Source organism: Glycine max, chromosome 3 (genome assembly GCF_000004515.6).
Source record: "Glycine max cultivar Williams 82 chromosome 3, Glycine_max_v4.0, whole genome shotgun sequence".
Classification (NCBI taxonomy): Eukaryota; Viridiplantae; Streptophyta; class Magnoliopsida; order Fabales; family Fabaceae; genus Glycine; species Glycine max.
This window is the reverse complement of record NC_016090.4, coordinates 39123972-39146543: the sequence shown is the minus strand read 5'-3', so window position 1 is coordinate 39146543 and position 22572 is coordinate 39123972. Positions and strand designations below refer to the sequence as shown.

At 29.9% G+C, this 22572-nt stretch overlaps 3 protein-coding genes across 4 annotated transcripts; 1 reads left to right on the top strand and 2 right to left on the bottom strand.

Moving 5' to 3' along the window:
* Nucleotides 1-83: 83 nt before the first annotated feature.
* Nucleotides 84-5895, bottom strand: LOC100781494 (casein kinase 1-like protein 6). 2 transcript variants are annotated; one of them, XM_041014096.1, is made up of 15 exons: nucleotides 5381-5895; nucleotides 5182-5311; nucleotides 5013-5053; nucleotides 4323-4392; nucleotides 3867-4015; nucleotides 3669-3764; nucleotides 2997-3067; nucleotides 2532-2593; nucleotides 2363-2426; nucleotides 2157-2241; nucleotides 1587-1713; nucleotides 1404-1480; nucleotides 1263-1326; nucleotides 1021-1154; nucleotides 84-840 (listed from the first exon to the last, which is right to left on the bottom strand). In XM_041014096.1, the coding sequence occupies exons 2-15, from the start codon at nucleotides 5270-5272 to the stop codon at nucleotides 565-567; spliced, it is 1407 nt and encodes a 468-aa protein (XP_040870030.1). In that variant the 5' UTR covers nucleotides 5273-5311; nucleotides 5381-5895; the 3' UTR covers nucleotides 84-564. The 2 variants fall into 2 exon arrangements, with proteins under 2 accessions (XP_040870030.1, XP_003521300.1); XM_003521252.5 differs by having other exon boundaries at nucleotides 5182-5895.
* A 3724-nt stretch (nucleotides 5896-9619) lies between these two features.
* On the bottom strand, nucleotides 9620-16464 carry LOC100783286 (serine/threonine-protein kinase tricornered). Its single transcript, XM_003520557.4, has 13 exons — nucleotides 16232-16464; nucleotides 15912-16086; nucleotides 15725-15808; nucleotides 15382-15623; nucleotides 14597-14813; nucleotides 14372-14451; nucleotides 13909-13993; nucleotides 12639-12770; nucleotides 12445-12558; nucleotides 12297-12344; nucleotides 11399-11483; nucleotides 9827-9883; nucleotides 9620-9705 (listed from the first exon to the last, which is right to left on the bottom strand). The coding sequence occupies exons 1-13, from the start codon at nucleotides 16453-16455 to the stop codon at nucleotides 9620-9622; spliced, it is 1629 nt and encodes a 542-aa protein (XP_003520605.1). The 5' UTR covers nucleotides 16456-16464.
* A 2327-nt stretch (nucleotides 16465-18791) lies between these two features.
* On the top strand, nucleotides 18792-21020 carry LOC100306376 (H/ACA ribonucleoprotein complex subunit 3-like protein). Its single transcript, XM_003521251.5, has 4 exons — nucleotides 18792-19000; nucleotides 19092-19150; nucleotides 19360-19402; nucleotides 20714-21020. The coding sequence occupies exons 2-4, from the start codon at nucleotides 19097-19099 to the stop codon at nucleotides 20809-20811; spliced, it is 195 nt and encodes a 64-aa protein (XP_003521299.1). The 5' UTR covers nucleotides 18792-19000; nucleotides 19092-19096; the 3' UTR covers nucleotides 20812-21020.
* The last annotated feature ends 1552 nt before the right edge of the window (nucleotides 21021-22572 follow it).

Here is a 22572-nt window from a genome sequence, read left to right as displayed (position 1 = left end):
AAACCACCACCACCATACCTAGTTATATGGTTGAGTTGGGCAAATATATCTGGCATGCGACTATAGGCATCATGAGAAATGAATAATGAAAGATCTCGAACAGCTTTTGTAGCTTGAGACCAATTTCTAACATCAATAATTCCACTCATAACATGGGAAACATAGAGGCAGTGTTGGGTCTCATTGCGAAAAAACAATAACAATTGTATCATAAACTACAACTCTACTTTACTCTATTTTGTTTCAAAAAAAAGAAAACAAATCTTTTCTAGTAAAAAGGAGAGGACCCCTGGTTGAGTTCTCAGAAGCATGTTTTAGGAACATGATACAACATCCGAGAAATCTTCTTCCGAAGGCATAATCTAGGAGGGGGCAGAAAATAGTCCACCTTGGTTCACAAATTGGTAACAGGAAGTCAAGTTGATTATGACCGCATGGCTCATGGCAATTCAATAATATACATGAACATGATTCCATAATGCTCGAGATTGATAGTTCTTGGATAAACAAGTGCATTAGAATTTAGAAAATGTCTTTGTAACAAATTGAAACTGGATATACTTGTTACTTCCTGATAGAGAGGAGCTCAAAACTCCGCAGAGGATCATCACGGTTGCCTCTGGTGGATCCAGAGCGTGTGTAAGTTGGTTGTTTTGTCTCGTGCATAGGTTGAATATTTCTATGTGTGGCAGATTGTCGGCTTCCACTTGAGGTTAGCCGGCCAGTACGACTGTCAGTATGATCACCAGAGGAACTTGGCCTGGTTGACGATGAGATTATGGGTCTTCTTGAACTGCTGCCATATCGGGACGAATTGCGTCCCTTCTCTTGATCATGATACTTAAGAGACAAGATAAAAATAAAAAAGTTAAGAACACACGAGTAGAAAGTATAAATAAAACTCCAGCCATAAAAATTTCAACAAATGATTGCATGCAGCATCTTCACAATAGGTTTTGAAAACAATAGAGAAATCTTCGTGTGATGAATAATGAAATCTTGTTGTTTAGAAATATTTACCACATCTTTGTGTACTGCTACTTCCTCAAAACTCCTACGTTTGGAGTGATCACCACGAGGACTAGGACTTGTTGGGTTCCTCCGGGAGAAAGCTTCAACAGCACCAGAGAATTTTTCTCGAATCTCTTTCCCAACTGAAATAAGCAATTGAATGACCAAGGATTATACAAAATAAATTTGGGAAAAGCACAATAGTTTGACCATTATTGACATGAGCAATGAAAACGATAAACATAGTTGACCTGATACTTTTTCTGGCTTTTGTACAGATGGTCCTGCATGCATAGCTGCCTTGCCACTTTCATGCTGTTATTAAAACAATTATAGTAAGTGACCTCAACTAGAAAGCAAAATCCAAATAGGCATGATATAAAAGTACTGACCCGCCCTCTAGAGCTGCTGCCGCCAATCTGCGGATACTTCAATATAGTCCAATCAAAAACATAGTCAAATTGATAGCCTGCACTAACAATGTCCAGATTAATTTGCAACCGTTTAACATACTAGGTTTCCATCAAAATACACAAGAATGATAATATACAATGTAGATATATTGTGTATCAGACCTTCTCTAATAAATAAATCTCGAAACAGCCTCTTTAAATATGAATAATCAGGCTTGTCTTCAAATCGCAATGTTCGGCAATATTGAAAATATGATACAAACTCTGAGGGATATGACTTGCAGAGCCCCTGTTATATAAGGCATAAAATTAACAAAACAACAGGACCAACAAAATTAAGAATTGAAATACAAGTAAAGGACAAAATGTGCAACTTATGCCAATTGTTGAATGCAAAGAACATACGACTTAAGTCTTAAAATGAGAAAATCAACCGGAGAAATTAGTTAATAGAAGAATCCAATATTAGTATATAAGTAAATCTAGTTTAATGCACAAGAGAAACATGCAGTTCATTTTGCTCACAAGTATTCACATTCAAAGTCACAAACTATTATGGGAGTGGCTCTCAGACCTAGTGTGTCTTCTAAACCTCTATGTTATCATACATTCAGGTCCAACTGCATATCAGACCAGTCAACAACATCCAAAAAATTCAAGGCATCAAACACTAGATCCAGAGGGAATATCAAATTTATCCAAAAGCCACACTAATGCGGCTATTCATTATACCTCTAACGAAGTTGACATTTTCTTCTCACTGATTTTATCATATTTTTGTTTTTTGGTGCCAGCCTTCAGTCCCTGCCAGGGAAGACTGAAAAACAAATTGTGCAATGGAAAGAGATAGTGAGAACAACACTTTTTGATAAACTACAGTAAGAATAATATCCAAGTCTAGTACAAGGTAAAGTAAATGTATCTATCAAGTATCTGACCTTCCTCTTAAGAAGTACATGAGCACATAACCAAGAGATTCCAGATCATCCCTTCTGCTTTGTTCTGCCAGCAAAATAAAGTAAAATTGACAAAAGAAAGAATTCTAATTATTGCTTGTCAACACAAAACATAATGAGCGCCACCACAAGTTTACAACACATTACTCACCAATTCCAAGATGGGTGTTGACACTTGCATACCGGGCTGTGCCTGTAAGGTTCTTGTTTTCCCTGTGCAAGAAAGACAACATTTCATAACAAAAAAAATATAAATTTTACAAAAAAACCTAAGTCTATATCACTATAATGAAAATTAAAGAGAAAGAGCACTTTAGCAGAGTGATGCATGGTTGCATTGCAACCACATTTACAATATTTGACAGTGATCCCAATTAATATTATTATTATTCTTTATAATGAGAGTGAATGATACCAATACTACCTACATTTCGGTAAAAACTATCCACTAGAAAAATGGCACAATACCTATAGACGTGATGTGAAGTAAATGCTTAACTACAACTCTACAAGGAAGACATGCAATTAATAAGGCAAGGTTGTTTTACCATGAAGTGTTTTTTATAATTATACATACTACACCTTAATGTCCTAAAATAATGATGACAAAATTCACCTGTATGGTATGTGCCTATGAGTCTGAAGATCCCTATATTTTTTTGCAAGGCCATAGTCAATGATGTACACCTGAAATGAGATACCCAGCATGACATGAACATAGTTAAAAGAACTGGAACTTGCATAATCAAATAGAACAGTTCAATTTAGTGGCACCAAAGAAGAGTAAATAGGATGAGGTGTGAGGTGCCGCCTTATGGTTTGTTTTAGAAAATGACTCCTAAACCTCCACTTAATTACTCCTAACCAATTGGAAACGAAAATGAGACAATGTAAAACAACCACTAGTTTCTCACAGTTTTTCTAATGACTTTGATTTTTGTTGGGTTCTTATCTCATCCTAGTGAAGATAAACATTCTGCTCTCTTTTTTCTTCTTCAACCTGAAGCAAGTTTATGCAACTAATCTTCTTACATACTGGTAGCAAAACACCATTTTATGACTTCTCGTAACTATGAAGAATAATTTGGTTCTGTTGGAGGTACACACTTTAGTGGTCTTGCACTATTTGAATTCCAAAATGTGCATTGACATCATGACTAAGAGCATTATGAAAATGAGTAATTTTTCTTCCATTCATATGAAAAATGATGAAATAACAACCAAAATTTACTGAAACAAAAAGGGGAAGAAGAAGGGGAAAGAAGGCATCTTCAACAATATAATATACCTGGTTTGCTTTACGTCCTAGGCCCATTAAAAAATTGTCTGGCTTGATGTCACGGTGAAGGAAACCTCTAGAATGCATATATTCAACTCTGTTAATCTGAACAACAATATTAAGCAAGTAAAACATTAGCATCACTTAGATCACTATTTAAGTAAAGTAAGGTACTTTGCTTAAATAATAATTGGCACATTGACTTACTAATTGATCAGCAAGCATTAACACTGTCTTCAATGTTAACTTCCGGTTGCAATAATTGAACAAATCTTCCAGACTTGGTCCAAGAAGATCGATTGCCATGACATTGTAGTCTCCCTCTACTCCAAACCACTTGAGATGGGGAATCCCCGCTTCAATAAGGAACCAAATTGCATTACTCAAAAGGAAAATCTTAATTGTCTCAAAAGGAAACGTCTTAATTGTTTTCTAACACTTTTTCAGTCCTACATTACTTTGAGGGAATAGCTTGAGACTAATGGTTTTGGTTTCATTAGAAGAAGATTCAGGACATCAATTAAGCTATCCTCCAGACTCAAAAAGATAGAACAACCACGTACACACAATGATCGAGAAACAATTTAATATGTAACTTTATTGAGGTATTAGCTAATACATTTAGAACCCAAAATGGTAAAAAAAAAAGAGATCTAGACTCACTTCCTCCTTGAAGAAGCATATACAATTTTGACTCATAGTGAAGCTGGGGATGCTTGGTCTTCACAGGTTCCTGGAATTTTACAGGGAGAGGACAAGTGGGTTCAGAACAATAACATAGAATATAATGAGCAGACTAACATCATTAACTGATATAAAAAATTCTCAAAAGTATGACGAAAGAATATGACGAACAATCTAAGTAAGATAAACTGCAGCATAACAATGAGAAGTAAAGTACGCATCCATAACGGGATGATGTAGCATTTCACATGCCATTGCAATCCATAAGTATTGCTCAGTAAAAGTGTAAGAAGAAAAAGTTATTACCTTTGTTACTTCAACAATAATAAACTATCTCTCAAATCAAGTGTTACATATCCTTATTGGAACTCTCATAACATTGATAAAAATATAGGAGACTTCATCATCTGAAGTGACAATATCTACAAAAAGGGAATTCTAAAGCACTCCAATGGGTGCAAGACATATATATGGTCTAAAATCCATGTTCCACTGATTAAATCAAGGTGATTACTGATGAGTTCATATATGCACATATTAGACACATGAAATCAGAAACAGGAACACATCAATGAGTCTCTAAGAATTCATAAAAAAAATTAACAAATTAATCATTTTGCCCCATCCAGACATAAAAGAGGGTTAAAAATTGAAGAGAACTTAACATACCAGCTTGACAGCCACCTCCTCTCCGGTTTGTATATTAACAGCTGACAAAGAGAATATAGATAAAAATAAGTTATAAATCATATAACAATCTATGAAAATGCTGCAAAAAGGAAGATTAAAATTACTATAAGACAGGGTAAAGGGGGCAATAAACATGAACATTACATACCTATATAAAGCTCCCCAAAAGACCCACTCCCAATTTTCCTTCCCAGTTTAAACTTCCCACCAATAACATGATCCATCATCAAAGAAGACATTCAATCCACCCACACCGAGTAACTACAGAGAGCCTTTTTCTGTTCAGATTTGTTCCCAATTTCACCACCAATTTTGTGCCCAAAGGGGTCCAGCAGATAAAAAATTTCCAACCTTTATTGGAGAATCCACTCAAATCCAATGGGATTTACCAATATATTCATCCGATTAGCCGCAAAAGGGGATTAAGGAAACAAATCCAGGATAAGGGCCAAATCAAAAAAAGAAAAAAAAAAGGTGCTAAATTTACAAAATCCGTAGCATCCCCAACAATGAAGATGAAATTTTTATTATTCAGAACAAACACAATCTTTTCCAGCTACATTCCTTTTCAACACATGAAACAGAATCAATCACTCCGGAGCACGGATTGAAACCCTAATTTGCAGAGAACATGACAGCATTGACCCAGAATACAAAATGCAAATGGGTATCAGCGACAACACACAAAACTGAATCTTTTTATTATAAAAAAACAAAAAGAGAAAGAACAATAGGAGGAGATTGAGGAGGCTGTGCTGAAGCAGTTAGGAACAAGAGTAATTCCACAAATCAAAAAGTATGGACTTTGGAGAGAGAGAGAAGAGCGAGAAAAAGGAAAAGCTGGCAAGAGATTATAGTAATCGTTGGTGTGTTTTGGTTGTATTTAAAATTAGTTTTTTAATTTAAATTATTCTTACTTTTTTATCTTCGTCTGTTCTTTTTTATTTTCAGCGAAACTGTGTTCTGAAAAGAAAATTTGTAGATTATGACAAGACGAGGGGTTAACCGATACCTTCTCTGTCTGTCGCTCGCCCATTGGTAGTCAAACTGTTTCAGGGAAATTTATTTTCTTTTCTTCCTTTTCTATTATTTATTTTACTAAATTTACTTTAATTACTTGTTACTTATTTTTCTACAATCAAGTATGTACGGTTAATTTATGTTAAATTAATTCATATTAACAACAAGTATCATATTCTAATATTGAATCTCTTGTTCGAGAATATCTATGATTTAGATTTTAAAAAATTACTTGTGCATAATGGTTTCCTACTACGATAGTTATATAATTCATTAACATTTTACATTAATGATAATATGATTTTAAACAATTCTTGAATTATCCACTCTTTAATAACATTTAAATGATAATAAAATATTTTTAAATCATAAATGATCAAATTTTAATTTTAAAAAATCAAATATTTTTTTTAGTAAATATTAATTGTTAATTTTTTTATTAATGGAAAGATTGAATCCACGATATTTCTTTTTTTTAAAATATGTTTGATTTCTTTTTATGGTAAAAAAAACTAAATAATAATATCTTAAAATAGGTATCTTGTTAAGCAATGGGTATTAGAGATGTCCTTATTGATTTAACGGTGGTTAAATTACTTTAATCAATAATGTAAAGGAAATATATATATATATATATATATATATATATATATATATATATTATAAAATAATAATCAGGAAATAATGTATATTAATATACTAAAGTAGTGCTTTTATTTAATTTTGAAATATTTTAGATTAAATTTTAAAAAATGAAAATTTGAAAAATACTGATTCAAAATTATTATTCTTTTGCACTTATCTTTAAAAAGAATAGATTGATTTGATCAATTTTTACCGACTCTAAAATATAGTACTTTTTTAGTTAACAAATCAACCATTTTTTCGTCGGACCGATTAAACCAATCAATTCGATCCTCTTGAAATTTTAATACTATGATTTAAATCTATGAAAAAAAATCACACAGTGTAGTCTGCCCATAACATTATTCCCAAATTGACTTTTATTCAATTTGATGTTTATAGCTGTGTACGGAGACTGAATACTCCTCCTTGTGAATTCATAACTTTTATATATAATTATTAAAAGATGAATCAAAAACAATTTCACATTAGTTGATTTTAAGGAAACCCTATAATTTATCATATTTAAGAATTAAAAATTTAACTGCTCTTCCTTCCTTCAAAAAAATAGCTGCTATTTTTTAGCATGAAACTTTTGATATTTAAAAATTACATTTGATTTCACTAATGAGGGAATTAAGTTAACTTATTTAAGGAATAATATTATACTTTTTAGTTATGCAGAACTTTTAAAGTATTCTTCGGATTAGTTTTTACGTCAATAAAATTAAATTTCTTCCCAAATAATTTCGGATTAGTTTGGTAGAATGAATTTTCATTTGGACGTGCCACGAGTGTATAAAATATATGCCCGTGTAGATATGGGATATATTAATTAAGTAAAAGCAATAATTGTAAGACGAAAAAAGGTCACTATAGTGAGAATATAGAGAGGAACGTGCGATGACTGCGATCAATTATAAATCCTATTATTCCACTCAAGAAACGCTAGATATCAATTAATGAATTGGCAAACAAAAACACAATCATGAAGGTTTTGTACCATCATAGAGTACACGATTGCAATCAATTGAAAAAAAAATAAATTGAGCCGCTTATAATGAAGAAATGTTTTGCATATTGAATGAGTATTTTTAAATTTAACTAAAATAAATAAATAAGAAATTTAAAATATTTTAAAGTATAAGAGAGAGATATACATGATACTTAAAACAAACAAATATCTATCAAATCCTTCAAAAAAAAACAAATAAATATAAACAGTTGAAATATAGTGGAAAAAATCAAATATGAATATAAACAAAAAATTAAAAGGAATTAATTTGACAAACATAAACAAATATGATTTTAGATGTGTTATGGACTGGGTCACTGGACTTAAGGCCCAATCCACATAGAAAACAATGTTGGCCCAAAGTAAACTACCTTTAAGAAACATACATTGAATAAAGTCAATAGCTAACCGTAGGATACTTCAAATATAATCCCGAGTAAATCACATCAAAACTTAGAACAAAATTACTCTATTGCTAAACCCAAGTAGAGAACTATGCTAACCAATATACGCTAGTAAAAAAATGCTAGAATCACTAACTAAATTTTTTAAATTTGCCTAGAAGATGAGTGACTAATAAAAGCCAATCATTACACTTCGGTTTGGTTGTGATTTTCATATTATTAATTAATTAGGCTAAATGATTCAAGACTTAATTCTGGCTTAACATTTGAGCAATGTAGCAAAACTGAAGTACACAACAAGGAGAGGGACATCTTGAATTGTCTTGACGGAGTATAAATAACTACCAATATATAATTTTTTTGATAAAATTGTAAAATTGGTCTCCCACTTTATCTCTAGCTTCAGATTTGATCTCTCAATTTTTTAATTCACGAATTTGGTTCCCCTATTTTGTAAAATCATGCAATGTTGATTCTCCGGTCCACAATTGGACGTTGACTGTTAGCAGGTGACGTTGACTGTCACGTGTCACGTTCTTATTGGATGATGACTATCACGTGTCATGTTCTGATTTGATGTCAATTCCATGAAAGATGAAATGCATTGTTATTTTCATTGACCAATCAGAACATGACACGTGATAATCATCATTCAATAAGAACGTGACACGTGGCAGTCAACATTCCTTTGTAACAGTCAGCGTCCAATTGTGGCCTGGGGGACCAACATTGTACGATTTTACAAAATAGAGGGACCAAATTCGTGAATTAAAAAACCGGGAGATCAAATTCGAAATTAGAGCCGCTTGCAAAAAAAAAAAAGATATTAAAATTTGTTATCTCTAATTGTGAGAATTTGTATCTAATTTCTATTTATGATCCTTCATGTAATGTACAACACCTTGTGTAAATAATTGGTTTAAGTTGTATAATATATTTGTTTTATTTCTACTTGACCTCTTATTCAAAGTCTCTATGTCTTTGAAATGTATGTGTGTATAAGGTAAGGTAGCATCCCTTGGTGTGTTTCAGTCACACTCATGTAATTATAACATCTTTAAATTATTGATTACTAAAGTAAATTAAATTTTATTAATTTGCATAGGTTAGGCTTTGCAAAAGTAGCACATCACATCCTTCATTAGAAACAAACTAACTTCCATGACTTTGATGTCATCAGTTAGGAATAATGATTTGTCATAATTAATGTAAATGCATAACACGAATATAGATGGTTTCTGTGTTATTTGTTTATGAAGTGTTGCATATTTGATAAGCAATGTAGACTAAGAGATTTATATTTTTATAAGTGTGGTAACTAACAAGACTTGTAAGACCTGTCCAAGCCAACTTGAGGGTAATTATTTGATTCTTCAAAAAAAAAAAACTTATTGTCTTTCCTCAAAACATCGTTCAAGTAACTATTGATGTTTTTGAGAACAAATAAAAAATATGAAATAACACCAACAATTACATTAAACACAAAAATTATCAAAATGCTACTTTAGGCTTGAGTTATGCTTCTATTCTGACATGGGAGGTAGATCATCATACTTCCTAGTTATGCTTGTAGTTGATTCTGAAGCCTCAAATGCCTCACTTTCACCATCTATATGTGTTAGATCAATTTGGTTGAATGAAAAGAGTCATTGTTGAAAGCAAGAACAAAAATATATATGCAAAACAATACAAACAAAAAAGTTTGAAGAAACTAAAAGGAGTAAGCCTACCAAATAAGGACTTGACAGATGGCTTCTTTGCTTTTGAATTTTTCTTCCTCAATTCAGCTATAGAGAGAGAAAAAAGAAAAATCAAGAAAACAATAATTATTAACTAGCAAAACATTCTTAAATGTAATAAGCATAAAATTCAAGATTTTTTTTTATTTTCATCGTAAACTCATAATTTATATTATACATCACTACTTGAGAAGTTAGGTCACCTTATTAATTTAAAACTATTGTGTGTGTGTGTGTGTGCACGTGTGTGTGTGCATATATATCTCAAATGTTTTATAAAAAAATGAAAGATTGATTGCATTATATGCAAGATCAACAAACTTAATCTTCTTGACCAAGTTATGAAAATAACATGGTTATGTAATGAAAATTATCTTTGTTTACCCATAATTTTAATTAAACTATTGAAAAGTTCATGAGTTATTGAGTTTTCATAAAAAGAAAGGGAAAAAGAGATACATGAGAATGAAATGAATAAAAAAATTGGCAAAGAAAATTTTCTTTTACTTTCTTTGTTAAGTAAAAAAAATGGATACAATTTTCTCTTCTTTAACAAAAAAAGTAAAATTTATTGTTATTTTACATTATTGTACGACTAAAATGCCAAGATAAGATGAATATCTTAAAATTATTAAAATCGTCATCCTATAAAAAAGGACACAATTAAAATTTAACATCTAACAATAATTTTTCTACCTACATTTGAAATTCTTAGCAAGAACAATTACTCTTTACTTTTTTTTAACACATTTGTAACTCACTAAATTAATTTCAGTGAACATGTTTAAGATGAAAAAAATCATAGAAAGTCATTCAATAAGGTATACTAAATTGAAAACCATTTTAGTGATTATTAAAACTTGATATTTATCATTGTAGTCAAACCTCTATAGGTATACAAATTTATTTTAGTCAATGGTTTATTTATTTATTTACTATTGAGAGATTCTTGACTTTTCAACCATAATTTTTTTATTTTATGTATTTTAAAGTTTTTAAAATAAAAATATAATATTCAGTGAATGAAACAAAACACAACTTGTAATCATTTTTACATAATGAATTTAACCGAGATGTTAGTGTGTTACCTATATGTTGACTTAATAACCATTCTTTAGCTTAAAATTTATGTTAGAAAATCATAACCAAAAGTTATTGAGATTGTATTTCTTCCAAAAAATTAATACATTTTTTTTTAATAAAAATGACATATCTATCAACAAGTAAAATAGCAAATATGCCCCTTTATTTATTTTTACTTGTTCACTTCAATATATAATATAGATTAAGAAATGTAATTAATATTTTTGCTTATATTAAGATAATTTTTAACTTTCTAAAATAATTTCCATAATTATTTATTCCATTTATTATTAGTGTGCAAAATATTTAAACAAGAAAGTGACAATTAAAATATTAGTATTTAGTATTATCTTGAATTTGTAAGTGGATAGATAAACATAAACAAAAATTTAATTCAAAAGTAGTTAGGTCAAACTCAATAAATTTATGAATTTTATACCAAATATACATTCAAAGAAAAAAGAGCAAAAATATATGTACCCATTCCGGGAACTTGATAGTCGTTGACAATTTCAAAGTTCTTGTATGTGTATCCAACAAAATTCAAGTCTTTAGAAGAAAACATCTATAACAATTCATTAAACAAACCAGGTAAGAGTGAGAAGAAAGAAACATAAGAAAGCATTAGAAATTAACAAACAAAAAACATGAAGATCAAGAATTGTAAGACAAAAGGATATACTAAAATAGACATGCATATGCATACACATATGCTATCAACAATTGAGACTTAATAAGACATCCATTTTTTCTCATTAATTATATTTGAAATGATAATAATATTTTACATAGAAGTAATAATTCTCTTGGGTACGAATTAATATTATTGAAGCTTAAGCAAATATAAACAATCATAACACACAAAACTTAGTAACCCCTAGTATGATAATGTTTCATATTCCTCATTCAACAAACCCAACAAATAAACCCTATTGGTGGAGCAATGAATTAAAAAATTTAAGAAAAATAAATTTATGTTTTATTCAAAAATAGTGAAATTTCATCAATAACGTGCGTAATATCTAAACATAATTCATAATATGGATAAACTTAATTATATTTTTAGTCCCTCGAATTAAAGGGTTTATTTTTCATATTCCTCCAAATTAAATTTTTTATATTTAGCTTCTAAAATTTTAGAAATTCTCTTTTTAATCCTCCCATTAAATTTTGAAGGACTAAAAAAATACAAATTTTAATGACAATGATTAAAAATAATATTTTTAAAAAAATTTTAAAAACTAAAAAATGTATTTTTTAAGGCAGTAGACTAACAAAACATACCCCCAATTTGATGGACTAAACATAATCAAGCCTTATGATTATGAACAAAACTATATGTCAATTCTCTTTTAAAAAAATAAACATTTAAGATTACCTTCCTCCATGGACTAACTCTTGATGATGAGTGAGTTTGACTCTCAGACTACAAAGGTGAAAAGATAAAATTTGAATAATTCAATCATGTGAATAACATTGGATAAATAAAAAAATTGAATGAGAAATAATTTGAAAGACACTTATACCTCTTCAAACTTTTCAAAATTTTGAGTATCTAACTCATCATTGACCTCAGGAATAAAGGCAGCTTCCATTTGATACAATTTATCCCATTCAACACCGTTGAAGAATGGATGAGCCTAATGAGGAATGTAATGAAAAGGTAACTTCTATATCCATATATATATATAATTTTAGAAAATGACACACTAGACAACACCTTTATTTCATCTGCACCATTTGAACCCAACCTCTGATTAACATCACACAAAAGCTTACTTATAAGATCTTTAGCTTCTGGAGATAACCTTGCTTCTTCAGGAAATCTTAAGTGAGATTTCCAATTTACTATCTACATAAAATAAGGATCTAGATAAATGTATTGTATTAAAATAAAATTTTCATACTATTATTTTTAAGAGTGGTAAAAAATCAAATGAAAAAATAACATGTTAAAAATAAAGAAAAAAAATGAAAAACAAACTTATAATTGTATGACTATAAAATATTCAATAATATTATTAACTTCTAAGTACACTTGTTGTGGATAATCCATTTAGGTTTCCCTACTCTTAATACAATTAATAACAAAGAATATGAAATATGTCATACAAGTATACAAGTGTCATTTAATTAGGATCAGAGCATTGATTATTAAACCACCATGTATCAACAATCATTTAGTTAAAAAATATCATTTAGTTAAGACCATGTTTAATAATAAAGAATTTTTTATTGAATCATGCATAACATGACCAGGTCACAACTAGTATACATATCTAGCCTATTAAAGTGAAAGCCTAAGTTTATAAAAAAAATGAGAATAAAAATGTGTAGTAGACATGACATCTCCAAACTAGGCATAGTTTATTTCATGTAAGAAAATTTAGAGGCAACCCATCAAATTAATATTTGAAAAAATACAATTAAAATCAAAATGACATGGAAAAAGCCATCTTTGGTCTTATTATTACTATCACAAATTTACATGATACCATTTACTTATACATCGATAGCAACTACATTTAATGCAATAACAAAAGTAAAAAAATTAAACAAAAGTAAGATCATGAGTATCATTAAATGCATCTAGAGAAAGAACATAAATTAAATTCAACATTATTAGTTTCAAATCAATTATGTTGTGAAAAAAAATGAAAATCAATTATATGTGCTAGAAATTATCCATTAGTGTAAATAATCAAACCATCAATATATTTAACACTGAAATTATGGATTTGAATTAAAAGATTATGAAAGAAAGACAAAAAGTTTTATTGATTAGTGATCAAATAGAAGGACAATCATAAGTTAATTATTATTAGTGGAAAATAAACATATAAATACAATTAAATGCCAAGGGAATAGGCAAACAACTTTACTAAAATTCAAATATAGTTGTTAAATTCATAAGTTAAAATAGAACCAAAAGGAAATGTGAAACAAATGTTAGTCTTTGTACATATATTTACTTCTTTAGAAAATATTACCTTCCTGCATGTTGACATTGGATCATCAGAATAAAAAGGTGGATATCCCACTAACATTTCATACATAATAGCTCCAAGTGACCACCTACAAATTTTATCAAAACAAACATTGTGTTAAACTTAAATATTTAATATTTATTCATAAAATATACATAAGAGTTTTTATTTGCCTTTTTACATACAAATTTAAGGAAGAAGGAAATAAAAGAACAATGTCTTAAACAGTATCTCAACAATGCAAGTAAGAAAGTTGAATGTAAAACTATGTTTGTGGAAACATTATGAAAGGATCATCTGCTACCAAATGAAATAAAATAATAACTTTTGTATTAAGCGTTATAGGTGTTCCATAAAACTTGTTTGAAGTAAAAAATAAAAAGGTTTTCTAGCTTTGTATTCAAACAAACCCAAAGAACAAAGTGAAAATAGTTTAAATGTTACCATTCACAAGCACAACACTCACCAATCACATTCCATCCCATAACCCTTTTTCAATAGAACTTCTGGAGCAATATAATCTGGTGTACCAACAGTAGAATACGCCTGCAATATTTATACATTCACATTTACAAGCATACACACAAAAAAAATACTAGATGATTAAGTAAGTATAATTTCAAGAATTACAATTACACTCACTATCATAATAAACAAAAAACAAACCTCTACATAATAGTAATTAACTTACAAGTGTCCTTCTATTTTTCTGCCAATGTTGCAATTTTTCTTGTTGTGTGCGTTTTGGAGCTACATGTTCATTATTTTGTGTAGACCCATTCGCATTTTGACCTGTAGTGAAATCTGTTTCTTCAAGTGTACTACAGTCTAATGGTTTACATAGTCCAAAGTCTGATAGTCTCAAATGTCCATATTTATCAAGTAACAAGTTGTCAGGCTTAATATCCCTGCAATGTGACATATTGAGAAGATTACTTTATAATCTACATTGTACAATTGACAATTTTTATAGTTCCAAACATATGCAAATATTATTAAATAGATAAATAAATTCAACTCCAAAAGGTTTAAATATCAATTAATTTTTAAAGCTAAATGACTAATTTGGCCTCTTGATCTATTTATATATCTTATTTAATTTGATCCCTTTTATTTAAAGGTCTAATTTAGTAATTTATTTTTAAATGTTTCAACGTGGTTCTTTTTGTTCAATTGAGATGGCTGTTATGTTAAAAAATTAAACATTTTTTTAAATTAAAACTGAATTGGACATTTTGTTAAAAGAAAAATCAAGTTGGATAAAATAAATAAACACAGTAACCAAATTAGTAATTTAACAATTATAATTTTGGAATGCCATGGAAAGTAATCATAACAAACTTTATTTCAAATAATGAGTTTTGTAAATCAATTTATTCCAAGTTCATTGCAACCTAAGCCTGCATGAAATATTTAAATATAGCATAATGGAGAATGCAAGACTAATATGAAGTAAATAGCCAACTTTATATATACCTATGTATATAATTGTGTTTATGTATAGATTCAATAGCTAAAATTGTTTCTCCTACATAAAATCGAGCTTCATCTTCAGTCAAGGTATCCTTTCTCATGAGTAGAGTCATCATATCTCCACCCGGTAGATATTCCATAATAAGATACAAATATTCGTCATCTTGAAAAGAACAATAAAGTTTAACTATGCAATTGCTGTCAACCTCTGCTAGGAGATTCCTTTCAGCTCTAACATGTTCTACCTAAAATAATTAACAACATTAGAAGTGTGATGACTTCATTATCCTTTAACATAAAAACATTAGTTTGTAGAATATAATGTAGAAGACAAATGGTTGCTAACCTGGCCTCTACGAAGCATTTCTGATTTCTTTAACTTTTTCATTGCATATACATGATCCGTAGCCTTTTCCTTACAGACTCTAACCTAAAACAATTTAAAATTGTATGTTAAGTGGAACTATTAATGGGCAAAGACATAAAAAGATTTTAAAATTGAAAGAACAAATAGTTAATAGACACATACGTACCTCCCCAAATGCACCTTTTCCAATCATAGTTAGTAACTCAAAATCGTCAACACCCATTTTGTGCCTTTGAAGACGCATATATTCAGTTTCTTTTTTCTCTAAAAATTTAAGTAGGTTATTTTGATCTTCCTCGGAGACATCAGCGTCAGCCAACTTCTTTTCCAAGATGGTTCGACTATTATATGTGAGGTATTAGAAAGTTCTATGACATATTTGCCAATCAAACAATTGTAATTTAAATTAATATTCAAGCATAAACACTATTTTTTTTTATAGTTTTAACACTATGTTAAATTGTATTAACAATTAAAGTAACATACCGCTCCTTCCTCTCTTGAAGGCTTTTCATTTGTTCCTTGTAGTGGTTCTCAATGTATTGTTTGGCTGCCGTAACCTTTTGTTTTGTGACATTGGAAAGAGATGTATCATCCATAGGCACATTTGGAATTTCATTTGTGCCATTAGTATCATCTTTGTTCCTTGTAGAGGCCCTCAATTTATCACGTGGTTGAAATTTTTGTAACCAACTTCTCGCAGAATCCATTTTTTTTTTTACCAACCACAACCTCAACCACTACCCACAACAACCACTTTCCTTATAACTTTGATTCCCAAAAATTTCAGCCATGATAAACCTACACCATTTTAACATTAAATAACAAAACCACAAAGTGAAAAAATGGTCACAATTGACTCGAGAAACATGCAAGAGTTTTTTGTCATACCTTAGTTTACCATTTGAAGCATCTGGAAAGGAAAAAAATTAAAATAAAAATTAGTACAAAGAAGTGAAATGATAATTGACGGATTAAAAAACTGAGAATAAGAAATAATTGAATTTGTGGGAAGAAGCTAAGAATTCGGATTGCCATGTATTAGATAGTTATGATTCCATAAAACTGGTGTGAAAGGATCCAACAATGTCGGGGTAAAATGAGTTATGATATGACTTGATTCATTTGAACAAAAACATGTGATTACAAGTCCAACACAACATATAATTAATGTTTATTTTTGTAATTATGATTGTGTGGCTTGTAAAAACTTTTTACAATCTTATTTAGTAATAAGTTTCTATATAATTAAAATTTGCTTACTTATATAATAATTATTTTAAAACTTGAATTTCCAATAATTTCTATTTTTTTATAATACAAGTTTATCAACTTAAAGTCCTTATACGATTATAACAGTGCCAATAAATTAATGTTGCAATATTTCAGAAAGCAATATATATATATATATATATTTATTTATTTATTTATTTATTTATATCATGATCCATTAGAAGAGGATTAATGTGGCCAATAAGATGGACCTTATAAAAGAAAAACCAAACAAAAAGGTCCATGGGATTCAAAGAATACACACTATAAAATATAAAGTAACAAGTTAGTAATTGAGAACAAATTAATATTAGTTACTATGTAAAGAAAGATGGAGAAGCATTGACATAAGAACGTGACAATAACTTAAAGTGGTTGTCTAAGGAGAAGATAATTTTGCTTCTAATATGTAATATGGTGTCTTGTTCGAGGCTCATATCATAATATTTTTTACCATGCCGTCGCAACTACAAGTCAAATGAGGTATTTGGTTTAGGTCCAAAATGATTTAAAATATAAAAATAATATTTAAAATTATTTTTTATTAATTTAAATTGTACTTATACTCCCCGAGATTTATTGATATTGCACATAATTCCAAGTTTTTTTAACATTTACAATAGTGTAATGTTTTAAAACAAGCAAGGAAGATAAATATAAATGTATGAAGAGTGTCTATGTAATGTGTTTCGGACAATTAAGGAAGTAAATTTAGGAATAAAAAAATGAGAGGTATGAGGAAAATTTTGACGAGACCTTAGGAGTTTAAGTGTAGTTTACTATAAATTTTATTATAACATGATATATTATTTAGGAGGATTATTAAGTGTTGTATAGTAAAAAAAAAATTAAAATATTAAAAAAATATATTTATACGATGCACGGGTACCAAGTCTAGTTTGTGATATATAAATTACAGAACTCATTTTGGTCACAAATATAAAGAAAATAATATTTTTTTATGGTTTTAAATATAAATTTTTTTTAGTTAACTTTACCTTATTTAATCTTATTATCTTTAAAATATCTTTTATTTAATTAAGGTTTTAATTTCAATGATTCATTTTTATTTCTAATATCAATTTTTATAGGTTGAATTTTTTTAATTAAGATTAATGTAATTAAATATAATTAATTTTTTTTAATTAATGTGAATCATTTTTTTCTCCTTATATTTGAAATCAGAGGAAATATAAGTAAGAAAAGGTTTGAAAACAGGATTTACACGGTTTATAAGCACGGAGAAGGGTAGAAATTATAATAGAAGTTTAAATTCAAGAGGGGGTGAAAGATTAAAAAGGGATTGTGAAAATCAGGGGCCATCAGGTCCATAACCAGAGATTTTATTCCTGCTTTCAAAATATTTTGAGAAAACCAAAAATACCCTTACGTATAGTCCATATGGATGAACATGTCTTGAACTTATGACTTTCGATTATTAGTACAATACTCTTTGAGTTAATAGGACAGTTATGTTAAAAAATAATTAATATTACTATATATAATACTAAAATTTTTAATTTATATTTATATATATAAGTTTATATAATAAATTTTGTAACAATTAATTTTGATATAATAATGTATATTTTTTTTACATATATAAATTTTAAATAAAAATCATAGATTTTAATAAAAAATCATTGTAAAACATATTTTTAATAATCCGTATTCGTATGACCCGTATGAATTGGTCATATGGGCTATACGGATTAACAATTTGTATAGATCATATGGATTATAAATCCTTATAGACTATACGTAAGGTATTTTTGGTTTTCCATAAATATGCTGGGTGCAGGAAGAAATATGCTCGGTGTAGGAATAAAATCTCCCATAACCAATACCTAAATGACAGGCCCATTCTCGTTGAAACAAAACACTTTGTATAGACCAGAGGATCCGAAAACCTTAAACCCTTTTTCTCGCCTCCATTGCAGGTTTCTACCTCTATTGCTGTTCTTTCCTTCGATCAAAGATCAGGTATGTTTCCGAAAACTCTAGACTCATTATTGTTTCCATCTGACGAGCTATGTTTCTGGCAATGATTTCATGTATTTCAATTTTTTTGCAGTGACCATGTATCTTCAGTTTTACATAAACGATAACGGCGACAAAGTCTACACCACTAAGGTGACCTAAGCTTTCTGTGTTTCGTTCTGTAATTTGTCTCTGTCAAAAATGGCTTCTGCACTTAATCTGAGTTGAATTATCGAAGAAACTGCATCTTGTGCTGTATTTTTTGTTATTGTTTTTACTTTTTTAGGACTTGTTGTAACGTAACTGCATCTTGCATGGGTGGTTCACTATGTTTTGAAATGTGTTACTTTTCTTCTTTGCAGAAAGAGTCGCCGGTAGGGCTACCTACACAATCTGCTCATCCAGGTATTTTGCTATTTTTTTTTTAACAAGCAAACATGTTTAAAATTAAAATTAAGAATGTTTGAACTGAGCATAAGCTATGCCCATAGCAGTACATCATAGGAAATGCCACTGTTCCAGGAATCCGGCTATACTACTGGTACTGTTCCGGCAACAAACCCAAAGCACATGACAATATCTATTTCCCTTCCCCTGCATATAGCATTCCTCTGAGCCCTCCATGACATGAAAGAGAATAAAACCCACCAACATCCCTGTTCTCACCTTTTGGCACTCTATGCTACAATCTTTTAAAACTATCCCACTTATAGCCATCAGAATTAATCTTGCCAATGACCAAATAAAAGGCATAATGACATATTCAATTATATAAGGACCAATGTGACTTCTGGATTTATTTGATAGCTTAAAGATTGCAGTTACTGGTCTCTGTTCCTTTGAATAGCTAATGCGTTTTCACTTTTTATCCTCTAGCATACATAACACCACCATCTATTTGAGCCATAACCAATGTGATCCCGTTCAAACCAGTTCCACCATACTGCGGCTTCCATTGAAAAGAACCCAGTACCTAACACGACCCAATCTTGACTTTTTGCTGACACTTAGTTACCCCCTTCTTATGCGGCTTCCTTGTGGTGTTATGCTAATGGTCTTTTTAGGAGAGTCTTTGTTAGATTTTTAGGAGAGTCTTTTTAGGAGAGGCTTTGTTGCATGCTCTTGATCTTTGTCTTTTTTTGCCCTGTCACGTTTTAGTCTTTATCTTGTATTTCTTCACTTGAGGATTTCTATCTTCTACTTTTGTGATAATTTCATTGTTTACAAGGGAAAAAAAGTGAAAAGTGGAATAAAAATAACACCATTAGACATTTAGACCTAGTACAACTCATTGTTTTGCCTCAAGTGCCATGCCAATTTCAGCATGACATTCATGTTGGATGAAAACTATTGATTGAGAAACATCATCATTATGGCTGATTAAGATGCTGGAATTAGTAGCTTAGGGGTTTAGGGCATGTTTACTACAAGAATTTTTTTTGTATGCCTTGTTTTTACATTTAATCATAAAAAGGTCACATTCTAATTTGTTTCCTATGTTCAACCGTTAGACAACAACTTATTATTTTTACTGCTCCATATATAATTTTTTGAAGATGTGTTTTTTGCACTCTTTGGATTTTGTCACTGACAGAGAGTTCTCACTGCTTATTGAAAACACTTTCCTTGTTTTGACATCTCTGTCAAATACATGGCAAAGATTATCTAGAATTCATGCTACATTTTCTGTACTTACCTGGTTTTCCTGAACTGCAGCCCGGTTTTCACCCGATGATAAATATTCAAGACAGAGAGTTCTTCTGAAGAAGCGTTTTGGATTATTACCAACCCAGCAGCCACCTCCAAAGTATTGAGTGATGTAGAAGCTCTAAATTTTAAGTGTCTTTTGTTCCATGCGTAGACAGTATTTTGTGAACTAGTGCTGGTGCCTGGTGTCAAGTGATTGAGCCATTTATGCCTTTTGTGTTGTGAACCAGTTACATCAAAATCTGGCTCACGTTATTAGAATGAAGCGACGAATGTTAATTTGCACTAATGGATTTTGAGTTGTGTTTGCAGTCAATGTAATATTCTCAAAATTTTATGTGTTCTCACAATGCATGGGGTTCTTTCCAGCTTTCAAAATGAGATAAAAATGTGGCTAGATAAAACCAGCTAAATGAATAAAAAATAAGATCAAGAGAAATTTTACCTGTGCGAATACTAGTGTATAAGGTTTCCCCCCCCCCCCCCCCCCCCCCCCCCCAATGAAAGATTAATAGAAAAGTGAGTTAAGATAGGCATAACCAGGGAAGGGGGTTCAGCCCATTTGATTGAGCAAGGTGCGTGAGTATTGTAAATCTTATGGTATTGTCTTCGAAACATCGAATTTAGCTCTGGAACAAATTGATCTAGAAGGGACAACGGAAGTTCGGAATAATATGTGCCAATTGTTATGTAATAATAAATAGTCTTCTGATGCATGTGTCGTTTCTGATACCGAGTTAAATTTGTTTCTGATCATGGAGTCACATAGGCAAATGCTTGTGTCTGGTTTACTGAATTAGCCCGTGTCTGATACTGGTTCGGCCTAGGCATGTTTTCATCATGAGGAAAAAAAGACAAGGGGACTGATTTTCGATGACTACATTCTTTGCAAAACTCAGCTGAGAATATACATGTTTTTTGGTGGTGATTAGGCACTTCAGAATTAGGGAATGCATAATATCACCTTATTTCTGGGCTTATATGCAATATCAGATTGACTTTTTCTGTCTGATATGCCTGACGTAAAATTCGTGTAATATGATTTTCGCATGTATTGGTTTTAGTCGTGTAAGGGCATTATTTTCTTTTGTTTTGTTTGGGTGTTCGGTTGTGTTAGGGCATTATTTTCTTTTCTCTTGTTTAGATTAGAAGTGAAATAAAGAGAAGATAAATAAGAAAAGGAAAATAGAAATAGAGGACAAAAACGTGTTATTTGGATGGATAGAAATAAGAAAAAAAATTCCTCAACTTATTTGAATGACTAGAAAAGAGAGTGACAATAAATATTACAAAAACTATTTATACTAATTAAATTTTCTCTTGCTTTTGTACTACTTACAAAAACTACTAATAAATAAATACAAACTTTTTGTTATATTAATTTTTATTAATAAAAAATATTTTTATGTTATAAAAATGTAATTAAAATATACTTTTAATCCTTTATTTTATAACGTAAATTTGCTTGTCTTTTATCTTTTAATTTTTTTTTTGGTTAGGAACGTGGTTAGTGTTTTACATTTTGTAGTGGTAATGAAATGTATTTTACAACAGTTATAAATCGAGTGTCCGATTCTTTTGCTCATCTTCTTCGACTTCTCTTCCCCTTTTCTCTTATGTGCACAATAGTCAAATTGTTTGTCAAATGTAATTAGAAAATAGCAATTTATATAACGACCAATAGTTATTATTTTGTTAAAATGTATTGAAATATTAATGAAAATAATAAAGCTTTTTACTAAAAAAAAAAGTTATTTTTTACATTACACAAACTGAAATACTACTAATTAAAATAATTATAAAACCCATGTTAGACATTAATTTCTGTATTGACATGCAATGGATCTATTTAGGTCCTTTTTATTTTA

Excerpts from the sequence above, each read along its gene's own strand:
- LOC100783286 (XM_003520557.4), bottom strand. The coding sequence starts at position 16,455 with ATGGATTCTGCGAGAAGTTGGTTACAAAAATTTCAACCACGTGATAAA. Across the intron at positions 15,624-15,724 it reads AAATGCTTCGTAGAGGCCAG|GTAGAACATGTTAGAGCTGA; the intron begins GTTAGCAACCAT and ends TAATTATTTTAG. Across the intron at positions 9,884-11,398 it reads CTATCAAGTTCCCGGAATGG|CTGAATTGAGGAAGAAAAAT; the intron begins GTACATATATTT and ends CTCTCTCTATAG.
- LOC100306376 (XM_003521251.5), top strand. The coding sequence starts at position 19,097 with ATGTATCTTCAGTTTTACATAAACGATAACGGCGACAAAGTCTACACC. Across the intron at positions 19,151-19,359 it reads ACAAAGTCTACACCACTAAG|AAAGAGTCGCCGGTAGGGCT; the intron begins GTGACCTAAGCT and ends TCTTCTTTGCAG. Across the intron at positions 19,403-20,713 it reads TACACAATCTGCTCATCCAG|CCCGGTTTTCACCCGATGAT; the intron begins GTATTTTGCTAT and ends CCTGAACTGCAG.
- LOC100781494 (XM_003521252.5), bottom strand. The coding sequence starts at position 5,272 with ATGTCTTCTTTGATGATGGATCATGTTATTGGTGGGAAGTTTAAACTG. Across the intron at positions 5,054-5,181 it reads TTTTGGGGAGCTTTATATAG|CTGTTAATATACAAACCGGA; the intron begins GTATGTAATGTT and ends TCTCTTTGTCAG. Across the intron at positions 4,393-5,012 it reads AGGAGGTGGCTGTCAAGCTG|GAACCTGTGAAGACCAAGCA; the intron begins GTATGTTAAGTT and ends GTAAAATTCCAG.